The 19,172-nt window shown below is 42.4% G+C and overlaps 1 protein-coding gene across 1 annotated transcript; it reads left to right on the forward strand.

Annotated features, from left to right (window-relative positions):
• Positions 1–12,338: 12,338 nt before the first annotated feature.
• Positions 12,339–18,833, forward strand: LOC143489306 (uncharacterized). The gene is made up of 14 exons (XM_076988230.1): positions 12,339–12,430; positions 14,219–14,271; positions 14,444–14,563; positions 14,718–15,505; positions 15,910–16,048; positions 16,145–16,267; positions 16,358–16,409; positions 16,593–16,718; positions 16,820–17,019; positions 17,326–17,481; positions 17,634–17,708; positions 17,888–18,024; positions 18,212–18,483; positions 18,712–18,833. The coding sequence occupies exons 2-12, from the start codon at positions 14,221–14,223 to the stop codon at positions 17,915–17,917; spliced, it is 1,860 nt and encodes a 619-aa protein (XP_076844345.1). The 5' UTR covers positions 12,339–12,430; positions 14,219–14,220; the 3' UTR covers positions 17,918–18,024; positions 18,212–18,483; positions 18,712–18,833.
• The last annotated feature ends 339 nt before the right edge of the window (positions 18,834–19,172 follow it).

The raw sequence follows: 19,172 nt of genomic DNA on the forward strand, positions 1-19,172 counted from the left end.
TGCGAAAACAGACTTCATTTTTTGAATTACTGTATATGCAGTTGTATCAGATAAGTTGAGCACCTCTTTATACTTGGTCAAATAATCCACTAGCAGAAGATACGACTGACCTTTCAGCATGAAGATATCTGCTCCGACTTTCATCCATGGTAACTCTGGAACCTGATGAGGCATGAGCGGTTCTCGCTGATGTTTTGGTAAGAACTGCTGGCATTGTAAACATTTCTCGATCATGGTCTCTATGTCCTGTGCCATGCCAGGCCAGTACAGGGTTTTTCTTGCTTTGGCTTTTGTGCGTTGCACTCCTTGATGTGCAACATGCAATTTGTCTAAAATCACTTTTCTGAAGCTCCGAGGTATGACAATTTTCTCTCCCATCATGATGATGTCATTTTGTATGCTAATGATGTCACGCATTGGCCAGTAACAGTGAAGTGACGACTCAAGGCTGTGCTTCTTTGTGGGCCAACCTGTCAGATGTTTTTTGCATACAGCTTGTAACACGCTATCAGCAGCTGTTGCCTCCTTCAGTCTTCTGAGGGTTTCTTCACTCAGGGCATCAGTAGCTTCTAAGGCGTATACAACTTTCTCCTCACATGGATTTTCAGACATGGTTTCACTGCCTCTTCCAACTGTGGCGCGTGATAGAGCGTCTGCAATGTGTAAGTCTTTACCTGGTGTGTATGTCACATGTAAATCATACCTTTGCAATTGTAGCATCATTGCTTGTAGTCGTGCTGGTGCTTTGCTCAGCGGCTTGCGCATTATGACTTCCAGTGGCTTATGATCAGATTGCACACTCACGGGTCTGCCGTAGACATATTGGTGGAACCTCTTGGTGTCAAACACTATGGCAAGTAACTCCTTCTCTATTTGTGCATATCTTTTCTCTGTATCTGTGAGAGCTCGCGAGGCATAACACACTGGGCGGCCTTCCTGCAACAGACAAGCTCCCAATCCATCCTTGGAGGAGTCTGCTTGTAAAGTGAGTTCCTTTTCGTGGTCAAAATACCTGAGAACTGGGGCTTGTGTAAGAGCATCCTTTAGAGTTTTCAGTGCTGCGCTATGATGAGGACACCACTGCCAGGCTGCATCCTTCTTTAGCAACTGTCTGAGAGGAGCCGTGAGTGAAGCTTCATTTGGAATGTATTGTGCCAAGAATTTTGTCATTCCCAACAGACGTTGTAAACTTTGTTTATCCTCAGGTTCAGGCATGTCAACAATTGCCTTAATTTTGGCTTTGTCTGCTCTTTGACCAGCTGCTGTGATGACATGGCCCATGTATTTCACTGTGTCTACTTTAAACTGGATCTTGTCCTTGTTAAACTTCACATTGGCTGTTCTTGCTCTCTCCATTACCTTTTGAAGGATCTTGTCGTGCTCCTGTTCTGACGATGCTGCAATAATCATGTCATCAGCAATGATGTGAACACCTGAGATGTCGCCAAAAGTCTCACAATTCTTCTGTTGAAACACTTCGCTGGCTGACTTGATCGGAGTCTGAGAAAACGAAAACGACCCCATGGTGTGTTGAAAGTGCACAGCTTTGACGAGGGCTCATCCAACTTGTTCTGCCAGTATCCATCCTTTTCATCTAAGATGGAAAAGATGGACTTTCCTGTCAATTTGCTACGGACGTCTTCTGGAGTTGGAATGGAGTAATGCTGGCGTTTAACTGCCTGATTCAGGTCACAAGGGTCCAAGCATACCCTAAGCGTTCCATTTTTCTTTTTTGTGGCAACAAGACTATTAACCCATTCAGTTGGCTCACTAACAGGCGTTATGACTTGTCTTTCCTGTAATTGTTTCAGTGTCTTTTTTAATGGATCCATAACAGAGAGGGGTACATTTCTGCAGGCATGTATCACTGGTGTGACAGTTGGGTCAATATGTATGTGGTGGACTCCAGGAAATTCACCCAGTCCTGTGAAGACCTCTGCATATTGCTGTAACAGCTCCTCTTTGGTGGCTGGAAATGGTTTGGGTTGTGGGGTTTTTGCTGTAAGCATTTCGATCCTCTTGAGCAGCTGCAACTCCTCACATGCACTTCCACCCAGAATAGGTTTGTCAGCATGACTGGTTACGTGAAAGTCAAGCATAGCCTTGTGTTTGGCCGTTTTACACTCTAGAGATACTACCCCATCCACAGGCAGGCGTGCACCACCAAAAGCAAAACGTTTTTGTGACCTTTAGGTGGGTTGGACCTGGTAACTGCTGGTATAGATTCCTGGGAAGCACATTAGCATCAGCTCCTGTGTCCAGTTTGAAATTTATTTGTAAACCTCTGATTGTAGCCGTTTCATGCCATATAGTGTCTTTCTTCTGACTTGCCATTTCCATGTTTTCATGTTGTACCATCCCTATGTATAAAGAATCTACTTCACTCTCTATGTTATGGACAGTCTTCTCTTTCCTGTTGCTGATCTTCACATTGTCAGCTCTACATACCTTCGAGAAGTGGTTGTTCTTTCCACACTTATGACACACCACACCATAAGCTGGGCATCGTCATTCGTCATTTGCTTCTTGCTGTTTATTCTGCTTTTGTTCCGTCCTGTACATTTTTGTACAGTTACATTTCTTAATGCATCCACTGAGGTGTCGTGCATGATGGGCGTTGTTAACATTGATTGAAGCTGTGTTTTAGCAAGCTCTGAAGATCTGCATATATCTATAGCTTTGCGTAGAGTTAAGTCGGTTTCTCTTAGTAGCCTCTCTTTCAAACGAGTATCGTTTATACTGAATACTAGCTTATCTCTAATCATATCGTTTTCATTTATTGCAAATTCACAGTCTTTGCACTTCTGGCGTAGTTCTGTTATAAATCTGTCCACCGATATTCCTGGAGACATTGTGTGGGACCAGAACTGGTATCGTTCAAAAACAACATTCTTTTGTGGGCTGCAATAATCCCTGAATGCTTTCACGATGTCCTCCAATAGCATCGTGTCATTTTCTCCGGTCGGTGTAATGGCGAGTGTGTTATACACTTCTAACGCTTCTTCGCCAACAGTATGAAGTAGAATGGCACATTTTACCTTTTCCTCTTTTTCCAGTGCTCCCGAAGCGTCCATGTACAGCCGGAATCGTTGTTCCCATCTGTGCCAGTTTTCAGCTAAACTACCTGTGAGAATCAGCGGCGACGGCGGCTTGAATTGCTCCATTTTTGCCTCAACGGTCTTTTTTTTTTTTTCTCGCACGTGCTCGGTGTGGATAAACTTCTACAAGCTCATCTACGGTACCATCCTCGTGTTACTCCGTAACTCCGACTTCTGACACCATGTTGTGTTCTTATGATATGAACGTGGGTAACTAATTAACGACCAACGGAAGCAAGGATGTGGTACAACTTCTTTTACTTCGTAGCTCCACAACAACATTCACCATGCCCAGCAATCAATCAATCCCCGAACCCCATGGTCGTGACAGTACCGTGCAATCGAGCACAGATCGCTTGCCCATGTATATCACAGTTCTTACAGGCTACATCATAGTATTATTGTATTCTTGATGACTAAAATTTTACAGTGGTGGGGGGCGTGCTGACTCTTTGGACCCTCCTGTATTTGACAATGATGTGCATACCATAAACCAGTCTATTTCTTATGACTGAACCCTGAGGATCGTTAACATTTATGTGTCTTAATTTGTTGTTTGCAGGGGGAGATTGCCGGATCATCCAGGATGGTACAGGAGGATGAGGACACAGTGTCTGGCTGTTCAGAAAGGACACAGTGTCTGCCTGTTCTGTAAGGCGTGTGTCTATGTATCTGTCTGTTAATGTGCTGTGTGATCTCACGATTTGTGTTGTATTTAAAGGAAATGGAAGAACAGAGAGAAGACCCTCAGGCCTCCATGTCCAGAGCTCACACCTCTGCAAGAGAACACGTGAGTGGTAGTTATGCAGTTCAACATGAATAAATACTTCTCAATCTTGACTATACTTCAGTCTTAAAGTAATCTGAGATTAGTGAGATCTACAAAAGGTACTTGCTCCTAGATATAGAATGTAAAAAAACAGATCTGCAATACAAAAAACTTAAAATATTGAAGTTGGAGCTTGAAATAAAGAAAATGGAGAAAAATGTGAGTATTTGCAAAAAGGTCTCACTTTAATATGCTTGTTTTTGCAAGATAAGTAAATCAAAGTTTCTTCTGTCCACAGGCTCAGCAAGACAATTAATACATTTCTCTTTCCAAAAAAAAGGCGTCTTGTTTTATGTTAATAGTGTTAATGAACAAATGCAAACAAAATATTCCCTTAACTAAAGTAAGTGTTTGCATACATGTCCCTCACAGCTCTACCATCCATGTGGTCTGCAATTAAAATGTCGTCTTCCCATTGCTCCAACTGCACTCTTGGCATTACTCCTTTTTGCAGTATTGCCACATTGTGCAAAACTGCACAGGGTGCTACAAAATCACAGGCTCTCTCAGGGGTCACTGAGATGGCGCAAGCAGTTAAATCTGCTCTTTAACTGTCCAAATGCCATCTCAATGCATGCCCTTGTCTTTGAATGTGCACGATTGAACCTCCTCTCTGCATCTGTTGTAGGGTCTGCATATGGGGTAAGGAGAAAAGGTTGGCAGGGGTAACCCCTATCCCCAAGCAGTAAGCCAGGAAAAGCACATACGATTATAAGGAGTAGAGTTAAACACTGAGGCCAAATCTGCACTATTTTGTGTGGTTGGAGTGTTCTTACCTTGGGCAAACCTCTGTGCCAGTGAGGAGGCACGAAATATCCTGGAATCGTGCACCGAGCCGGGCCATTTTGCCTCAATGTTGGAGAATAGAAATTGGCTGGTGCAAACCATTTACAACAATGGCAAAAGTGACAAAGGGTGAAAGTTGTTCAAACCCATGAACTGACATGCTTTACATTTTCTGTTGGGTAGGCAAAACTTGCATGTACCTGTACATTGATGCTGTGAAACAATTTTTTGGTTCACATAGTCTGCCTCCATGGGTACAGATGGAGCCTTTATCCAGAGCGTCTGTTAAAGTCATACATTTAACTCCAAGTTACTGATCAAACCAACACTACTTCTCATGAATACATGCCAGCTGTTCTGAAAAGGATGGGAAGGATGCCTCTGTGACCAGAGAATTTGATGAATATATTAAGGAAGCGCTTAAGCGCAAGGTAAACCTTTCGAATTTCGCGGCAGACCGTTGCCTTACTAAGATTTTATGCATCCCCAACGCTGTACAGAAATGCACGACTGGCAAAGAAGCGCAAAGCGATACAGACCGTTTGGGGTTTGGTAAGAGCTTTACTACGTCTAGTGGTCTTCTCAATATATGGCCCCAGTAATTTACAAAGATATATAATACTGTGTCTTCTGAACCTGTAGTGCTCAAATAAGTAGTCATCTGGAAAGCCCAGTGGATCTGTCCTGTCCTGGAATGACCTTGGAGCTGGTAGCATGAATGCTCTGCGCACTATACACGCTCCCTCATCTACTGGATTCTCTACAAATGGGCCATGGTCAATCAGCCTTCAGCCTTCACTGTTAGCTGCTCTTTTTATAGCTTACATTTTGGATTATTTGTATCACCTGTATGAAGATCTTGGTAAGGTAGTTGTCTGTGTCCATTTCCTTTTTCCACCATTAAGTTAACCACACATTTACATTATTTATACTGAACATATGTAAATTGCAGAGTGATATGATTTGCTTGTAATTTGAACACAAAAGAGGAAGTATGGGGATAAATATATACCTAAAAGTATCTTCACCTAAATTACTCAGTATTAATAATTATTAATACTCAGGTACAAAGAATTGTATTTTTTGTGATATAGAGTTTATGCTAATGTATGTTTCTGCACCATAACTGCGATTAGGCACTGTATTCCATTTTACACTGACCTGAATTTGTGAAGATTAAACCAATACATTAAAATGTGCAGAAACCTCACTGATTAACAATGAATATGTACTCTTAAGATCGAAAAATAAATTGCATTTTGAAATATAATTATTAAATTTGATAATAATAACCTGCAATCATTCCAAACTAATAATTACAGTACTCCATTAAATGTATAAAAATATGATATGATATGCTACATCCACAGCAATTGAATGGATAGAATTGCAGCGGAACCTTGTTCCTCAATTCAGTTTCCCGGATGGCGAGACTGACATCACGCTGCTCAGCCAATAGAAGTGGGTCCCGCTGAGCTAAGCCTCAACTCTAGCCTGGTACCAGAGATGCTCACAAGTCATTTTTTGCAAGTCCAAGTCAAGTCTCAAGTCAAGTCTCAAGTCTTTGACCTCAAGTCTAAGTCAAGTCTCAAGTCTTTGTTCTCAAGTCCAAGTCAAGTCCCAAATATTTGAGTGATACTGTAGTCGCAAATCACTGTATAGTTGTAATGATCTGTTATGACACTTCTGATGTATAATAGCTTAAACTGGTAAATGAAGAAATACAAATACACACACAAATGTTTTCTAGATAAATTTTGTATCTGTAATTTTCTCCAAAAAGTATTTTTCTTCTTTCAAAATTGACATTTTTCTGGATACAATATTCTCTTCTTTCAGTAGAACATCTGCTATATTTTGTTCTAAAAGATAAAGGAGGGCTGTGAAATTAAAAAATCACATTTATAACTATATATATTAAAGGTCTGCATATAAGGAAAATAGCAACCAAATTAGTGATTATAAAATAAAAATTAAAAACAGAATTCAAATTTTACAATAATAATGATTCTGACATAAAAAGCCCTGCAGCAACAACTATTTGTCTCCTAATGAACTGGATCAAACACAATCTATTTGAACTTCAAGGTGTCTTTCAGTGTCCAATACAAGGAAAATATTTATGCAACTAACGCATTACATTTTTAAAAGATCAGGATTGACAGGGTACTTGCACTTAGCCTGGCTCGGTGAGGTCGCATTATGAGGCCTCCATAACTGAACACCCTCTATACTGGTGCACTGGTGGCAAGTCAATACCAATATTGCAATATTGCTAATAAACTTTCAGGCAGTGACTAACCTTTCCGGGTGGGTTTTCAGGTGGCGAATAAAATTAGATGTGGTGGAACCAGCGTCCTGTATTTTTATGCCACACACGCTGCAGTTTGCTGCTCTTCTATTTGATACTTGTACTTGTTTTGTACCCAAAACTTATTATGAATGGTGGAACATTCCTCACCAGCGCCGCCATGATCGCGATGTTTTGCGGCGCGCGCAGCACCAGGGTCGCGCGAGGTGGACGGAGTCGCGCGCAACGGTCACTTCATATATGTAATGCTGCAGCCCGGAGCCCCGGTGGGCGTGGATAAAGGGCGGAGCATGTGTCAATCATTTTTTACTGCAGACATTCATCTTAACAGATCTTCCAAAAGAAGGCGGAAACTGCACGGAGAAGCTCTTTAAACAGAAGTATATGCCATTCTTGCACAAAAGTAGCTGAATAAAAACATTAGAAGAGCCATGACTTTAGACATTTTTAAATCAAAGTTTAAAATATTTCTCACTTGTTATTCTGGAATAGCTTTAATGTTTTTTTTTACCTTTATTGCACATATTGCATAATTTGTACATCATATATATATGTGGCGAGTGTAAATTGTTAGCGGAGGGGAGGTGTAAATGGACACAAATTAAGTATTATATTGCGATCAAGGAGCAGAGCGTTGAGGAGCGATTTCGATTGGAGGATCGTGCTCTATTTTTTATTATTAATTTTTTTGCTGATGCTGGTCCAGCGTGTCGCGTGCCACTGATTGACAGCTAACTCTGGCTGATAATTGGCTTAATAAAAAATTGATTGACAACGAAAGTCTAGTATCTGATTGGCTGCAGTCGAAAATGATTGACACATGCTCCGCCCTTTACCCACGCCCACCGGGGCACCGGCCTGCAGCATTACCCTTCTCGGTCATTTGCAAAATATTTGACACGTCGCGACCGGCGCGAGGGTCCGCGCGCCGAAAATGTTACGTCAGCGGGAAGTAAAAAGCATACAGACAGGCGGAGAAAAGGTTGTCAAATGAAACACAAAAGAACATTACAAATAAAAGATTGTTCACGAGTCTCAAATCACGAGTCCAAGTCGAGTTGCAAGTCTTTTGAATGCAAGTCTAAAGTCGAGTCTGAAGTCACTGTATATGCGACTTAAGTGCGACTCGAGTCCGAGTCCCAAACACGAGTCCCCATCTCTGATTTCTAGTACGATAGGGAAACCAAACGTCCGTATTTCACATCCTGTCCCGGGAGTCCCGGGTTTTTTTAAGTGAGGAAATGTCCTGGTTTTTAAATTACCTTCATTGGGCCATTAAGACTGGATTAAACTTTTGCGAGTGACCGTAGCGCGCGACTCCGCACACCTCACGCGAGCGGCGGAGACGTTTAAACTTCACGCGTTACATTATTATGTTGGCTTGTTTGCAGTGTTGTCTGCTCTCTGTGGTCGAAGATAAAGGCTTACAAGAAGCGCTGCACATTGTGTCAACTGATGCATGTTACGAACTACCGTCCAGAAAGACAATGTCTTGGTTCCTCTCAAGGTTTCTTCCTCATGCAAAAAAACTAGGGAGTTTTTCCTTGCCACTGTCGCCTTTGGCTTGCTCACTGGGGGCTAGGACTCGGCACTTGTAAAGCTGCTTTGTGACAACAACTGTTGTAAAAAGCGCTATATAAATAAAATTTGATTGATTGATTGATTGAATGTCGAAGAAAATCCAGCAGCTGTATGATGAGGAAAGGGAAGTAAAGCAGGTTATTGTGAAGAGCGCCACAAATGTGGCTCTGACTGGGGTTCACTGGACCTCTGTTAGCAACAAGAATTATCTTGGTGTGACAGCTCATATTATAGATGATGAATAAAAGATCCAGTCATTTGCTTTAAGCATGCAGAAGACCACTTCTAGGCACTATGGAGATGCCTGTGGCAGAGGCCTGGGAAATTAAAGAAAATCTACCATCTAAAATGGTATTAAAAATCATCTTCTGATTTACTTCAGTTCTTATTCTTCCAATATCCTGAGCAAAACTCCCAAAATTAAACAACATTTTTGGTCAGAATTTCCTGTGTTCTGAAAACTGTTTGCTCTGTTTTCTGCACTTATCTATTGGTCTGTGTAGTAGACTGGTGGAAAAATAAACAAGATGTTGAAGTTTATGATTATGTTCATTGATTCATTCATCATTCAAACTTGAATATTTCTCATGTTAAATACTGAAATGCAATTAAAATGCGATTAAATTCGATTAATTAATCACAAAGCTTCTGATTAATTTGATTATTTTTTTAATTATATATATACATGTACCAAATATAAGAATATAAGAATAAATTCTGCACTCTTAGGGAAACGTGCTCTTGTCGGGCACAGGTCTTCTCTCTGGAACATGTCTACATTCCCACCTTCTCCCTGTCTAGTGTCCTTGACCCAGAGGGTGACCTTAAACTTCCTCATTTGGTCGTACGCCATGTTAAAAAAGTAGGAAAGTAGAGTTTCAGCATTTTCTATAACATGATCCTCCAGCAGAACACTGCTTCCTTCCTGAATTTCCTGAATTTATTGAGGTCCAGGTTCAGCTCTCTCAAGTGTGATGAAGGGTTTGACTCCAGAGCTGAGGACAGAGCAGCGCAGTCTTCCTCTGAAATATTGCAGTCAGATGGCCTGTAGACAGAAGGAGATAAAAACACACTTACAGCTGCACATAACAAACGCATCTCACACACAAGGTCTTTCACATTTCAGAATACACACACTCAGAAATGAAGCTGCACCAGTCTAATCACCCCAAACACATATGTTGTGTGTGTGTGTATTAGAGAGGGATGCTACGATGTGTGTGTGCATGTGTGTGTGTATAAATAGAGAGTGAGAGAGAAGGGAGTGTGTGTATGTGATTCATGTGTATGTGATCTGATAAATACACTGATAATATGGATGTTTCAGAGATAGGAAGAGGGTAATAGCAATTATTTGTGTGTATGTGAAGGAGAGACAAACACTATTTTTAAGTGTGTATTTATAAGCACATATATAAAGCATATGTATACATATCCTTTTGCATATTTGCCAAATCCTTAACTTTAGTTAACCTTAACTTTAGTTATCTCTCATGCTCTTAACATTTTTGTGGTGCTTTGACACTTCATTTCATACCATTAAAGATACTTTGAACTACTCTGAACTGAGTGCTAAAGACTGAGAGAAAATTGAGAGTGCAGCTAGATGCAGCTAGACAACCTGCAGAGACGAGAACAACTCCTCCCCATGCACTACAACACACACATGTTGTTCTGTTGCTGTTGCGTTGTGTTCCTGCCTCAGGTGGGTGGGGCCCATTATAATCCCCAGCACCTGAGGGCCATTTGTCCATCTATATATAGCTTGTCTTTGTACCAATTGACTGCTGGTGATTGTTTCCTTACTTTGGATCATGTCTCGGGTTTTGTGTTGTGCACCTTAAGCCAGGTTCACACTACACGATTTTAGGCTGGTTTTTCAGTCGCCGACTGTTTTTTGTAGATCGCCGACAGAAACTGTGGTTGGAGGCAAATCGGCGATCACTCGGCGCTCGCTCAGTCGTGTTGTAGTGACATGCTGAAAGACGCTCGCCGAGTGGTCGCAGAGTGGTCGCCGACTCATCGCAGACGCCCGACAAATATCTAGCATGTTTAATATCTAGCATGTTTAATATCTAGCATGTTTAATATCTAGCCCAGTCGGCGACTGTTCTCGTGTTTTTGGAGGGCAGCCAGATGAGTCGGCGATTCCCCAGTCGTTTAATTCGTGAGCCCATGTCACCGATCAGTCATGTAGTGTGAAAGCCACAACAACTGAAAGACTCGCGATTACAGCACAACTAGTCATGTAGTGCGAACGGTACAAAAACCTGACGACTGAAAAGTCGTGTAGTGTGAACCTGGCATTATTCATTAAATTCCTCCTTTTCCCCGAGACTGGCATGAGTCTTTTTTAATACTTAGTCATTAGAAACACTGCACACGTCCTGTTCACTTGTTCACTTCCTGTTCATAAATCTCACAATGTTAATGTTAATCAACAGGGTTCAGTTCTTGGCCATTTCCATTTAATTATCTATATGTATATCTATATCACATTCTACAGAAGCACCATAGAGAGCATTCTGACCAGCTGCATCTCTGTGTGCCATCTGTTATATTCTTGAAATCCTCTCAATCATGGTTACTGGAAATCTATTGATACATTTCATTTCATCTCATTTATTTTTCTTATATATCCAAAACTTTGTTGTACAAAACTGTAGTTCTAGTCCCTGGTCCTAAGTCCATCATTTCCAGACTTCATGGTGCCACGATCTTCTTCTACCGCTGCTATATTGCTAGACTTAGGCCCATAGCCACCCACCACCACACAGACGCTCTGGTTCATGCTTAATCATGTCCAATCTTGATTATATTAACTTATTATATCTTGATAACTTTATCCTGAAACTCAAAACATCCTTTTTGTTTGGCAAACTAAAACAAACCGGTGTGCTCACTGTAGTATGTCTGCTACGTTACACTGGTTATCTATCTTACAATGCATTCAGTTTAAACGTATTTCCACACACACATGTTGGTGAAGTGTACTTACTGGCCATGGGCCTCCACTAGACACACACACACATGAAAACATGAGTGTAGTATTAAAAACACCTCCATAACACTGTTGTCATTAACGTACCCTTTACCGCCTTGTGTTACAATCTCAAGATGAGCTGTTGCTCGGCCTTTTCTCACAATATCCACTTTTTCGTTGAATGGCCGTCTTGAAATGGTGTTGTTATCCTGCGATTACATCCTTTCCTCTTGTGAAACATCACGGTAGCTCTGCTAGCAGCTGCTAACTAGCTAGCGCACAAGCTAAAAGCTCACGAGACGTAGAACGGTCGCACGCGGACCAGCGACAGGGTTGCCAGGTCTTACAAAAATATCCAGCCCAAAGTCAGTCTAAAACCCGCCCTTCAGAAGCTCAAACTAGCCCAAAGTTAGTATTTTGTTTATGAGGGATTTATTATCAGTATTGCGATTTATATTAAAATCATTAATAATATTGTAACATTAGTGTTTATCAACTAAATAGTAACCCAAGAAAACGCGCCCCGCCTCCGCTGAATTTTCACCCGCGACTAGATTTCCAAACAAGCCCAATTTGGCGTGAAAACCGCGAACCTGGCAACTCTGACCAGCGAGAATATCCCGAGACCATTGGACCACGCCCCCACCATTCTAATTCGAAATATGATTGGTTGATTAAACGGTGTAAGGGGAATTCCCATGACGTCACACAGCAACTGTATATAAAGTGGCGTGCGCGATTAGCGGGGTACAGTCGGAGGAAAGCAGTACTCGGAGTTGAACACTTTAACAATATTTATTCACCACAGCATTTAGGCTTCAGCCACGCAGATTGCTGCAGAGGTATGTGTGTGTCTTTGGACTTTTAGCGCTAAGGGTTTCTGACGGTCCTTTGACTTTAATTAAGCGATAGAAGACGAGAGGGAGTGTGTTATCGCCAATAACCGGCTGTGATTCGGTCGTAGTGTGGAGTCTTTTTCTGAGTCTGTCCAAACTGGCTGCAGCTCAAACGTTATGTTAACAACATCCATTTGATTAATTTTAGCAGGTTGTATATAAAATAATAATAACAGACCATTAATAACAATTTCATCTGTTAACCTTTCTCCCAAGAGCCGCGTGAATCCAAGCAAAGAGCCGTTTTGTGTTTTGTGTGTACATGCCGTTGCCTGGCAACGCTCCGCGCAGTTCTCACAAACATCCACCTCAGATTGTGAGGAACTAACTGTTGTATAATGATGGTTTTAAATGCGGTTTTTAAAGTAGCTGTAGATTCAACATTTGTTTTTGGAAAGAGTATCGATATTTAGTGATTTTTGATGTGCCTTATTACTAATGTGCAACCAACTCTTAAACCTTTGGGACTGTTGTACATTTACTAACTAAATGTGCATTAATACACATTGAGGCGATGGTAGCAAACGTTTAGGTCAGGAGTGGCCAACCTGCAGCTCTTTGCTTGGTTTCATGCGGCTCTTGGGAGAAAGGTTAACAGATGAAAGGTTATTTAATGGTTGTTATTATTATTTTCTTAGATAAGACATGTTTACTATGCATTTAGTGGAATACTGATCAATATATATTATTATAGGGCTTGAAAAGCGTGTCGAAGGTCTCGATGCTGTGACTTGTGCTATGTAGTTTTCAAGTCGATAGTACGGTGGCCCTGAAAGCCCATCACGATGCAAGCGGAAAACGCACTGCAAATACTCAAAGCAAATGCATCGTTAGCTAGCTACATTTAAAGAGCTTTATTAATTCCCCTAGCTAACTATTTAGATAGATACTAGTTTGTGTTAAATGGGATTTTTAATCAGGGTTTTTAAGCTTTGGTTTCTGTCTAAATACTTAGCTAGCAATCTACATTTAAGGAGCATTTGATGCTGATGATGAGCTAAATGATGCAGCATGTATCAAAACGATTCACCAAAATAGACTAAACATAACCTGATAAGAGACGAAGGGAATATCACTGTAGGTTTTAAACTAGAATCAAGAGTTGTGTTAGACTGTAAACACTTTCATACACACTGCACACAGTCGTACTCACAATCGCTCTCACCTTCTCTCATGCCATAAACACACCTTCATTCACACACACTCTCACATACCACACACACACACAAACAGACACATATCCAAAGTGGTTCTTTTTACGGCTTTGTGAGTTGCATGACTGGTTGCAGTACACCACGACGAGGCTTTTCAAATTTTACGAACACATTTACATCATAGTGCAGTCTGTATGACGTACTTCTAAGACAAACAAAGCATAATTTATATCCCATTAGTAGTCCGTTCTGCTGGATCAGGAACATTTAGGCTACAGGTCTACCTCTGAATACGTACATTTACCTCTAAAGACAGTGAATTTGGTGAATCACAGGTACTTAAAAAGATCAGATGAACTGATAAATGCAAAATGCTACTAGCTCTCTTTTCTTTATATGATAGCGAGGTAGTTGAAAAGCAAGGGCTTGAAAGCCCGAGGGCACCCCTAATCAAAATTGTGGAGGAGCTTCTCAAACGCCAGAAGCTCCTTGGCACCAAAATGGACGTTTTCTCGCTCTGGTGAATTTCGAAGTGCGTTGGTGTTTTGCCTGTCTGACTGATGTGTTGACCTCGTTTCAGAAATGGAAGCGTTGCTCAAGAAAACCTGCGACCAGCTACTGGAAGCCCACAAGGTTGGTCTTGTGCACAGTATAATGTGTCATTACATATGTGTCTTTATGTGTCATTACATATTATAACATGTATAATAATACAATATAATAATTTGTACATCTACAAATAATAATGATATAATAACATAACATATTATAATTTCTATGTCTTTATTAATGATTTTTCTCATAGATTTCTGAGAATCAGGTTGCAAAGCATAAGGAGCTCATGACTGTTTGCCAGGAAGAACATGAAACAATCTCCAAGTTGCAGACTGCTTTAGAGCAGAGTATTGAGACAGCTTCTGAATACGTAAGTGCTTTTAACTCTCTGATGAACATGACAAAGACATAGTAATGTGTCACAATACAAAGTAGGATATCAGAGTACAGAAAATCGTGACATTGTAAGCGTTACAAAAGAGGTAAACCTGCCCTGACTATTTTGATACTGTGTTTTTCTTCAGAGGGCCTTTGTTGATGGCATTAAAGAGACTTTGAAAAAGAAAGACGAGCTTCTGGACCAGATGCAGCACGAGCAGCATTCACTCAAGGAGAAGGTGATGGAACTCTCCAGTGATCTGACGAAGCAGGACCTGGTGTACAGAAACACCGTCTCCATGCTGGAGACAGAGAGGACAGCAACCACCCGTCTCACTGCTGAGAATCAGGCTTTGACCTGGAAGCTTGTGGAGTTCCAGCAGATCACCAATGAAATGAGCACCAAGCTCCAAGCACTGGAGACTGATTTAAGTATCCAAACAAACACAGTGGTTGATCTTTCTGAGGAACTTCAGAAAGCCAAAGCTCTTCTCAGGAACGGTGAAGAAGAGCGTAGCCAGCAGTCCAGCACCATCAGCTCCTTGAAGCTGGAGGTGGGGGAGCTCCAGCAGACGCTCCACACACTTTCCAGAGGAAGAAAGTCCAACTGTGCTTACATGGCAGTGGTGACATCTTCGAATGAGGAGAGCCGGAAGATCGAGGCCATGGAGAGAGTGCTGAGCAGCACCAGAAAGGAGATTCAAAAAGCCTGTGAGGAGCTGAGACAAAAACAAGACGCTGAAAAAAACGAGAGGTCCAGGGAGCGGGAGCTGGCTGAGTTAAAGGCCATGTGCACTGCCCTGAGGGAGAAGCTCCAGCAATGCCAGAATGAACAGGCCCAGGTGGAGAAGGCACAGAGGAGACAGAAAGACATGGAGGAGAAGCTGGCACATAAAGATCTGGAACTCAACTCTAAAGCTCAGGAGGTTTTAGGGTAAGACCCTTATTAATCGATCTTACTCAGCAATGCTCAAACTGTTCCCTTGTCTTTTAATAACATGCAGTTGGCATTATATATCAGATAATACATAGGTCTGATCCAAACTGAAAACATGGTAACAGTTGGCTGTACACAGTATCAGAACAGCAGTTTGTATTGTAACAGTTTGTATTGTAACCACAGGGCAGTGATGGCCTGGTGGTTAGGAAACTGGTCTTGTGACCGGAGGGTCGTGGGTTCAATTCCCAGACCTGAGGCCATGACTGTGGTGCCCCTGAGCAAGGCCCTTAACCATCAATTGCTCACTTCTATTAAAAAAAAAAAGAGAGAGATATAAGTCGCTCTGGATAAGGGCGTCTGCCAAATACCATAAATGTAAATGTATTGTATGGTTACAGGCTCCAGAAGCAGATGTGTGATGACCAGGATCAAATCAAGACCTTACGTGCTGATCTGCTGCAGAAGGAGTACAACATCTCGTATCTCCAATCAGAGATGCGTCAGGGCAACACCCGCGTTGCCCGGCTGCAGTACGAGGTTAGTAACCAAACCACAGGGTTAAAAAAAATTGTGGCAGGCAGAGTGGGTGGCGTTAAACCTAACATGTCGGATCACTTCATCGTCCCCCTTAAGGTACAGACCCTGGCTGAAGCTCTCTGGGAGCACAGAACCAAGAGAGTTGACGCGGAGGGAGAGAGGGACAGAGCTCTCAGCGCCTTGTGGAATCAAGAACAGACCATTGCGCAGCTGAAGACTGTGAGTGCCGTTCATTAAGTCTCACTGAGCTAGTGATCTTTCACACGGGCTTCCTGCGTGTTCTCATAGCTTTTTCCATGTCGTTGACAGGAGCAGGTCGGGTCGCAACAAACTCTCCGGAAATACTGGGAGACGTGTCAGCGTGAGTACTTTAACACAAACACCCCACAGTACAGCAGTACTAGTGCTAACGCCGTGAGAAGGAGCCAACGGTTGCAGAGACGCCTTCTGCTTTAGACCTCTTGAACCGGTGCTCTTGTGCGGTGTGCTCTAGTATGTGAAATAAGTGGAAAACCTCACCTGGTGTTTGATCTTTTGCCTGTAGTGCTTCAGGAAAAGGACAAGATGATTCATGAATTGCGGTTCACCCTCGCGGAGAAAGAGAGGGCACGTGTGGAGCAGGAGAAATGTGTTGACGCTCTGCAAAAGGACATCAGATCCCTAACTGAAAGTAATGGGAGGCCATTGCATTTTTTTGAACACACAGATTGTTAAGTAACTCGTCTTTTATAGTCGCTGACGTTGGTAACGCTATTCAACCATTTCTCACAGAGCTGGATAAGTTGGAGAGGGGGACCAGACAGAGTGGGACTGCCTGTGGTCCTGATCCCGCACATCCCAAGGGAGATAACAAGCGGGACACTACAGGATGCTGCACAGTAAGCCCCCCCAACAAACCCACGAAACCAGCGGGGAAAGACCAGAAGACAAAGCAACCACAGCAAGACACCAGTGGCAGAGTGCAGCGCAATGTAAGGTTCTCTGTCTCACACACACACACACACACACACAAGCAGTGTTTTTTTTTTGTCTCACTGCTTATGGTCACAAAGCCACAATAATGATATACATGTAAACAATTTGAGAGAGATGCAGACACAACAGTAAAGAGCAATGCAGACATAACAGATAAATTCAGACAGCAGTCAGTGTCAATCATCTCCTAATTAACATACAGACCTGATCCCAGATCAGCACTACAGGCTCAGGACCTTCCAGCACCTGCAAACCCGTGTTGTCTTGTCCTCACCAGCCCTCTCTCTGATTGCACTCGGCAGGACTCTTCGGTCTCCACTAAGACGAAGGATAACCGCTCCTCTAAAACAGCAAGCCCAACACCATCGACGTCCGCAGGGCATTCGCAGGGCGTCGACGTCCGCAAGGCTGGAAGCGGCAGGTCCATTAAACCAGCTCAGAAGAGAAAGTTCACAGAGGTCTGTAGCTCCCGGAGGGCTCTTGACAGAACCTGCCTTAAAAAAATAATTAAATGTTTGACTTTTTTTAGGAGTTGCTCACAATTAGCTGGTTGAATAGTATCCTCGTAACCTGGCCTGAACCTGTCTGCGTTGTTTTATGTGTGGTCTAGGACTCCATGCCATCTGACAACGGGAAGAAACTGCGGCACCGGACGACCTCCAGGGTCAGCGTGACGTCTGTGAAGGTTTGTGTCTGCGCAGCAGAGCTGCTCTTATACCTGTGGCTCCAAGATCACGATCACGGCAGTAATGAATGCTGATCGCTTGGACCAGGGCTGTAATTACAACTGTAGTTATTACTGTAACCGGTTCCTGTAGGGTATAATTAAAACACCCTGTCGTGAAAATGTTTTTGATTTGTCAGTGTAAGACAAGTGAGGACGGATCCAGTTGAGCGCACCCTCCTCGCCCCCGCCCTGGCCCCTCTGACGCAGGCTTCCACCCAGCCAAGAAGATCCCCCAGAGCTCCAACCCTGCAGAGATGAAGAGAAAACCCATGAGGTTAGATCGCAGGCTGTTCTAGCCCCAAAGCTCATCACCATTGATTACACCTTCACATCTGTTGAGTAGGGCTCTGGGATGCCCGTAACTTCAGTACAGTGTTATCATAGTGAACCTATTGTTTTTGGGCTGACTGAGGTGATTTTGGGAATTGTAGTTTTCAAGCTTTTTCTGGTTTCCTTTGCAGATCATGAGTACATCAACATGACAGAAATCATCTCACTGTCAAGCGGAAGACGTAGAAGACTTCAGGCTTCAGGCTTTCCAACCACACAGAAACCACACAGATTGTTAAGTAACTCGTCTTTTATAGTCGCTGACGTTGGTAACGCTATTCAACCATTTCTCAAAGAGCTGGATAAGTTGGAGAGGGGGACCAGAGAGAGTGGGACTGCCTGTGGTCCTGATCCCACACATCCCAGGGAAGATAACAAGCGGGACACTACAGGACGCTGCACAGTAAGTGTTGCTTCGTACTCTTTGATGGCAACATATTTCTCATCCTGCTGCTTTTCTCAGAGGAAACAGAGGCTCATCACCATTGATTACACCTTCACATCTGTTGAGTAGGGCTCTGGGATGCCTGTAACTTCAGTACAGTGTTATCATAGTAACCTATTGTTATTGTAATCACTGAGGTGATTTTGGGAATTGTAGTTTTCAAGCTGTTTCTGATTTCCTTCGCAGATCATGAGTACATCAACATGACAGAAATCATCTCACTGTCAAGCGGAAGACGTAGAAGACTTCAGGCTTCAGGCTTTTCAACAATAAACCACTTCTTGAATAAATAAAAGTTCTTCCAAATGGTTCTGTTTTTCATTAATAGAAAAAAAACACCGGCTAAAGTTTCCTATATACAGTAGTGTTCAAAATAATAGCAGTCCAATATGACCAACCAGATTAATCACTGTTCTTGACAGTGACAGTTAGATGCCTGTGTGAAGCTAATCTATTAACAAGATGTCCCCACAAAGTCCCACTGTTAAAAGACACATACTGAAGCGGATACAATTTGTCAAAGAACACATCAACTGGCCCAAAGAGAAATGGAGAAACATATTGTGGACTGATGAAAGTAAAAAATGGTCTTTTTGGGTCGAAGGACTGTAGACAGTTTGTCAGACGACCCCCAAAGTCAATTCAAG

The sequence above is a fragment of the Brachyhypopomus gauderio genome, unplaced genomic scaffold, assembly GCF_052324685.1.
Source record: "Brachyhypopomus gauderio isolate BG-103 unplaced genomic scaffold, BGAUD_0.2 sc60, whole genome shotgun sequence".
NCBI classification, from domain to species: Eukaryota; Metazoa; Chordata; class Actinopteri; order Gymnotiformes; family Hypopomidae; genus Brachyhypopomus; species Brachyhypopomus gauderio.

Excerpts from the sequence above, each read along its gene's own strand:
- LOC143489306 (XM_076988230.1), top strand. The coding sequence starts at position 14,221 with ATGGAAGCGTTGCTCAAGAAAACCTGCGACCAGCTACTGGAAGCCCAC. Across the intron at positions 14,564-14,717 it reads TTGAGACAGCTTCTGAATAC|AGGGCCTTTGTTGATGGCAT; the intron begins GTAAGTGCTTTT and ends GTTTTTCTTCAG. Across the intron at positions 17,482-17,633 it reads AGAAGAGAAAGTTCACAGAG|GACTCCATGCCATCTGACAA; the intron begins GTCTGTAGCTCC and ends TGTGTGGTCTAG.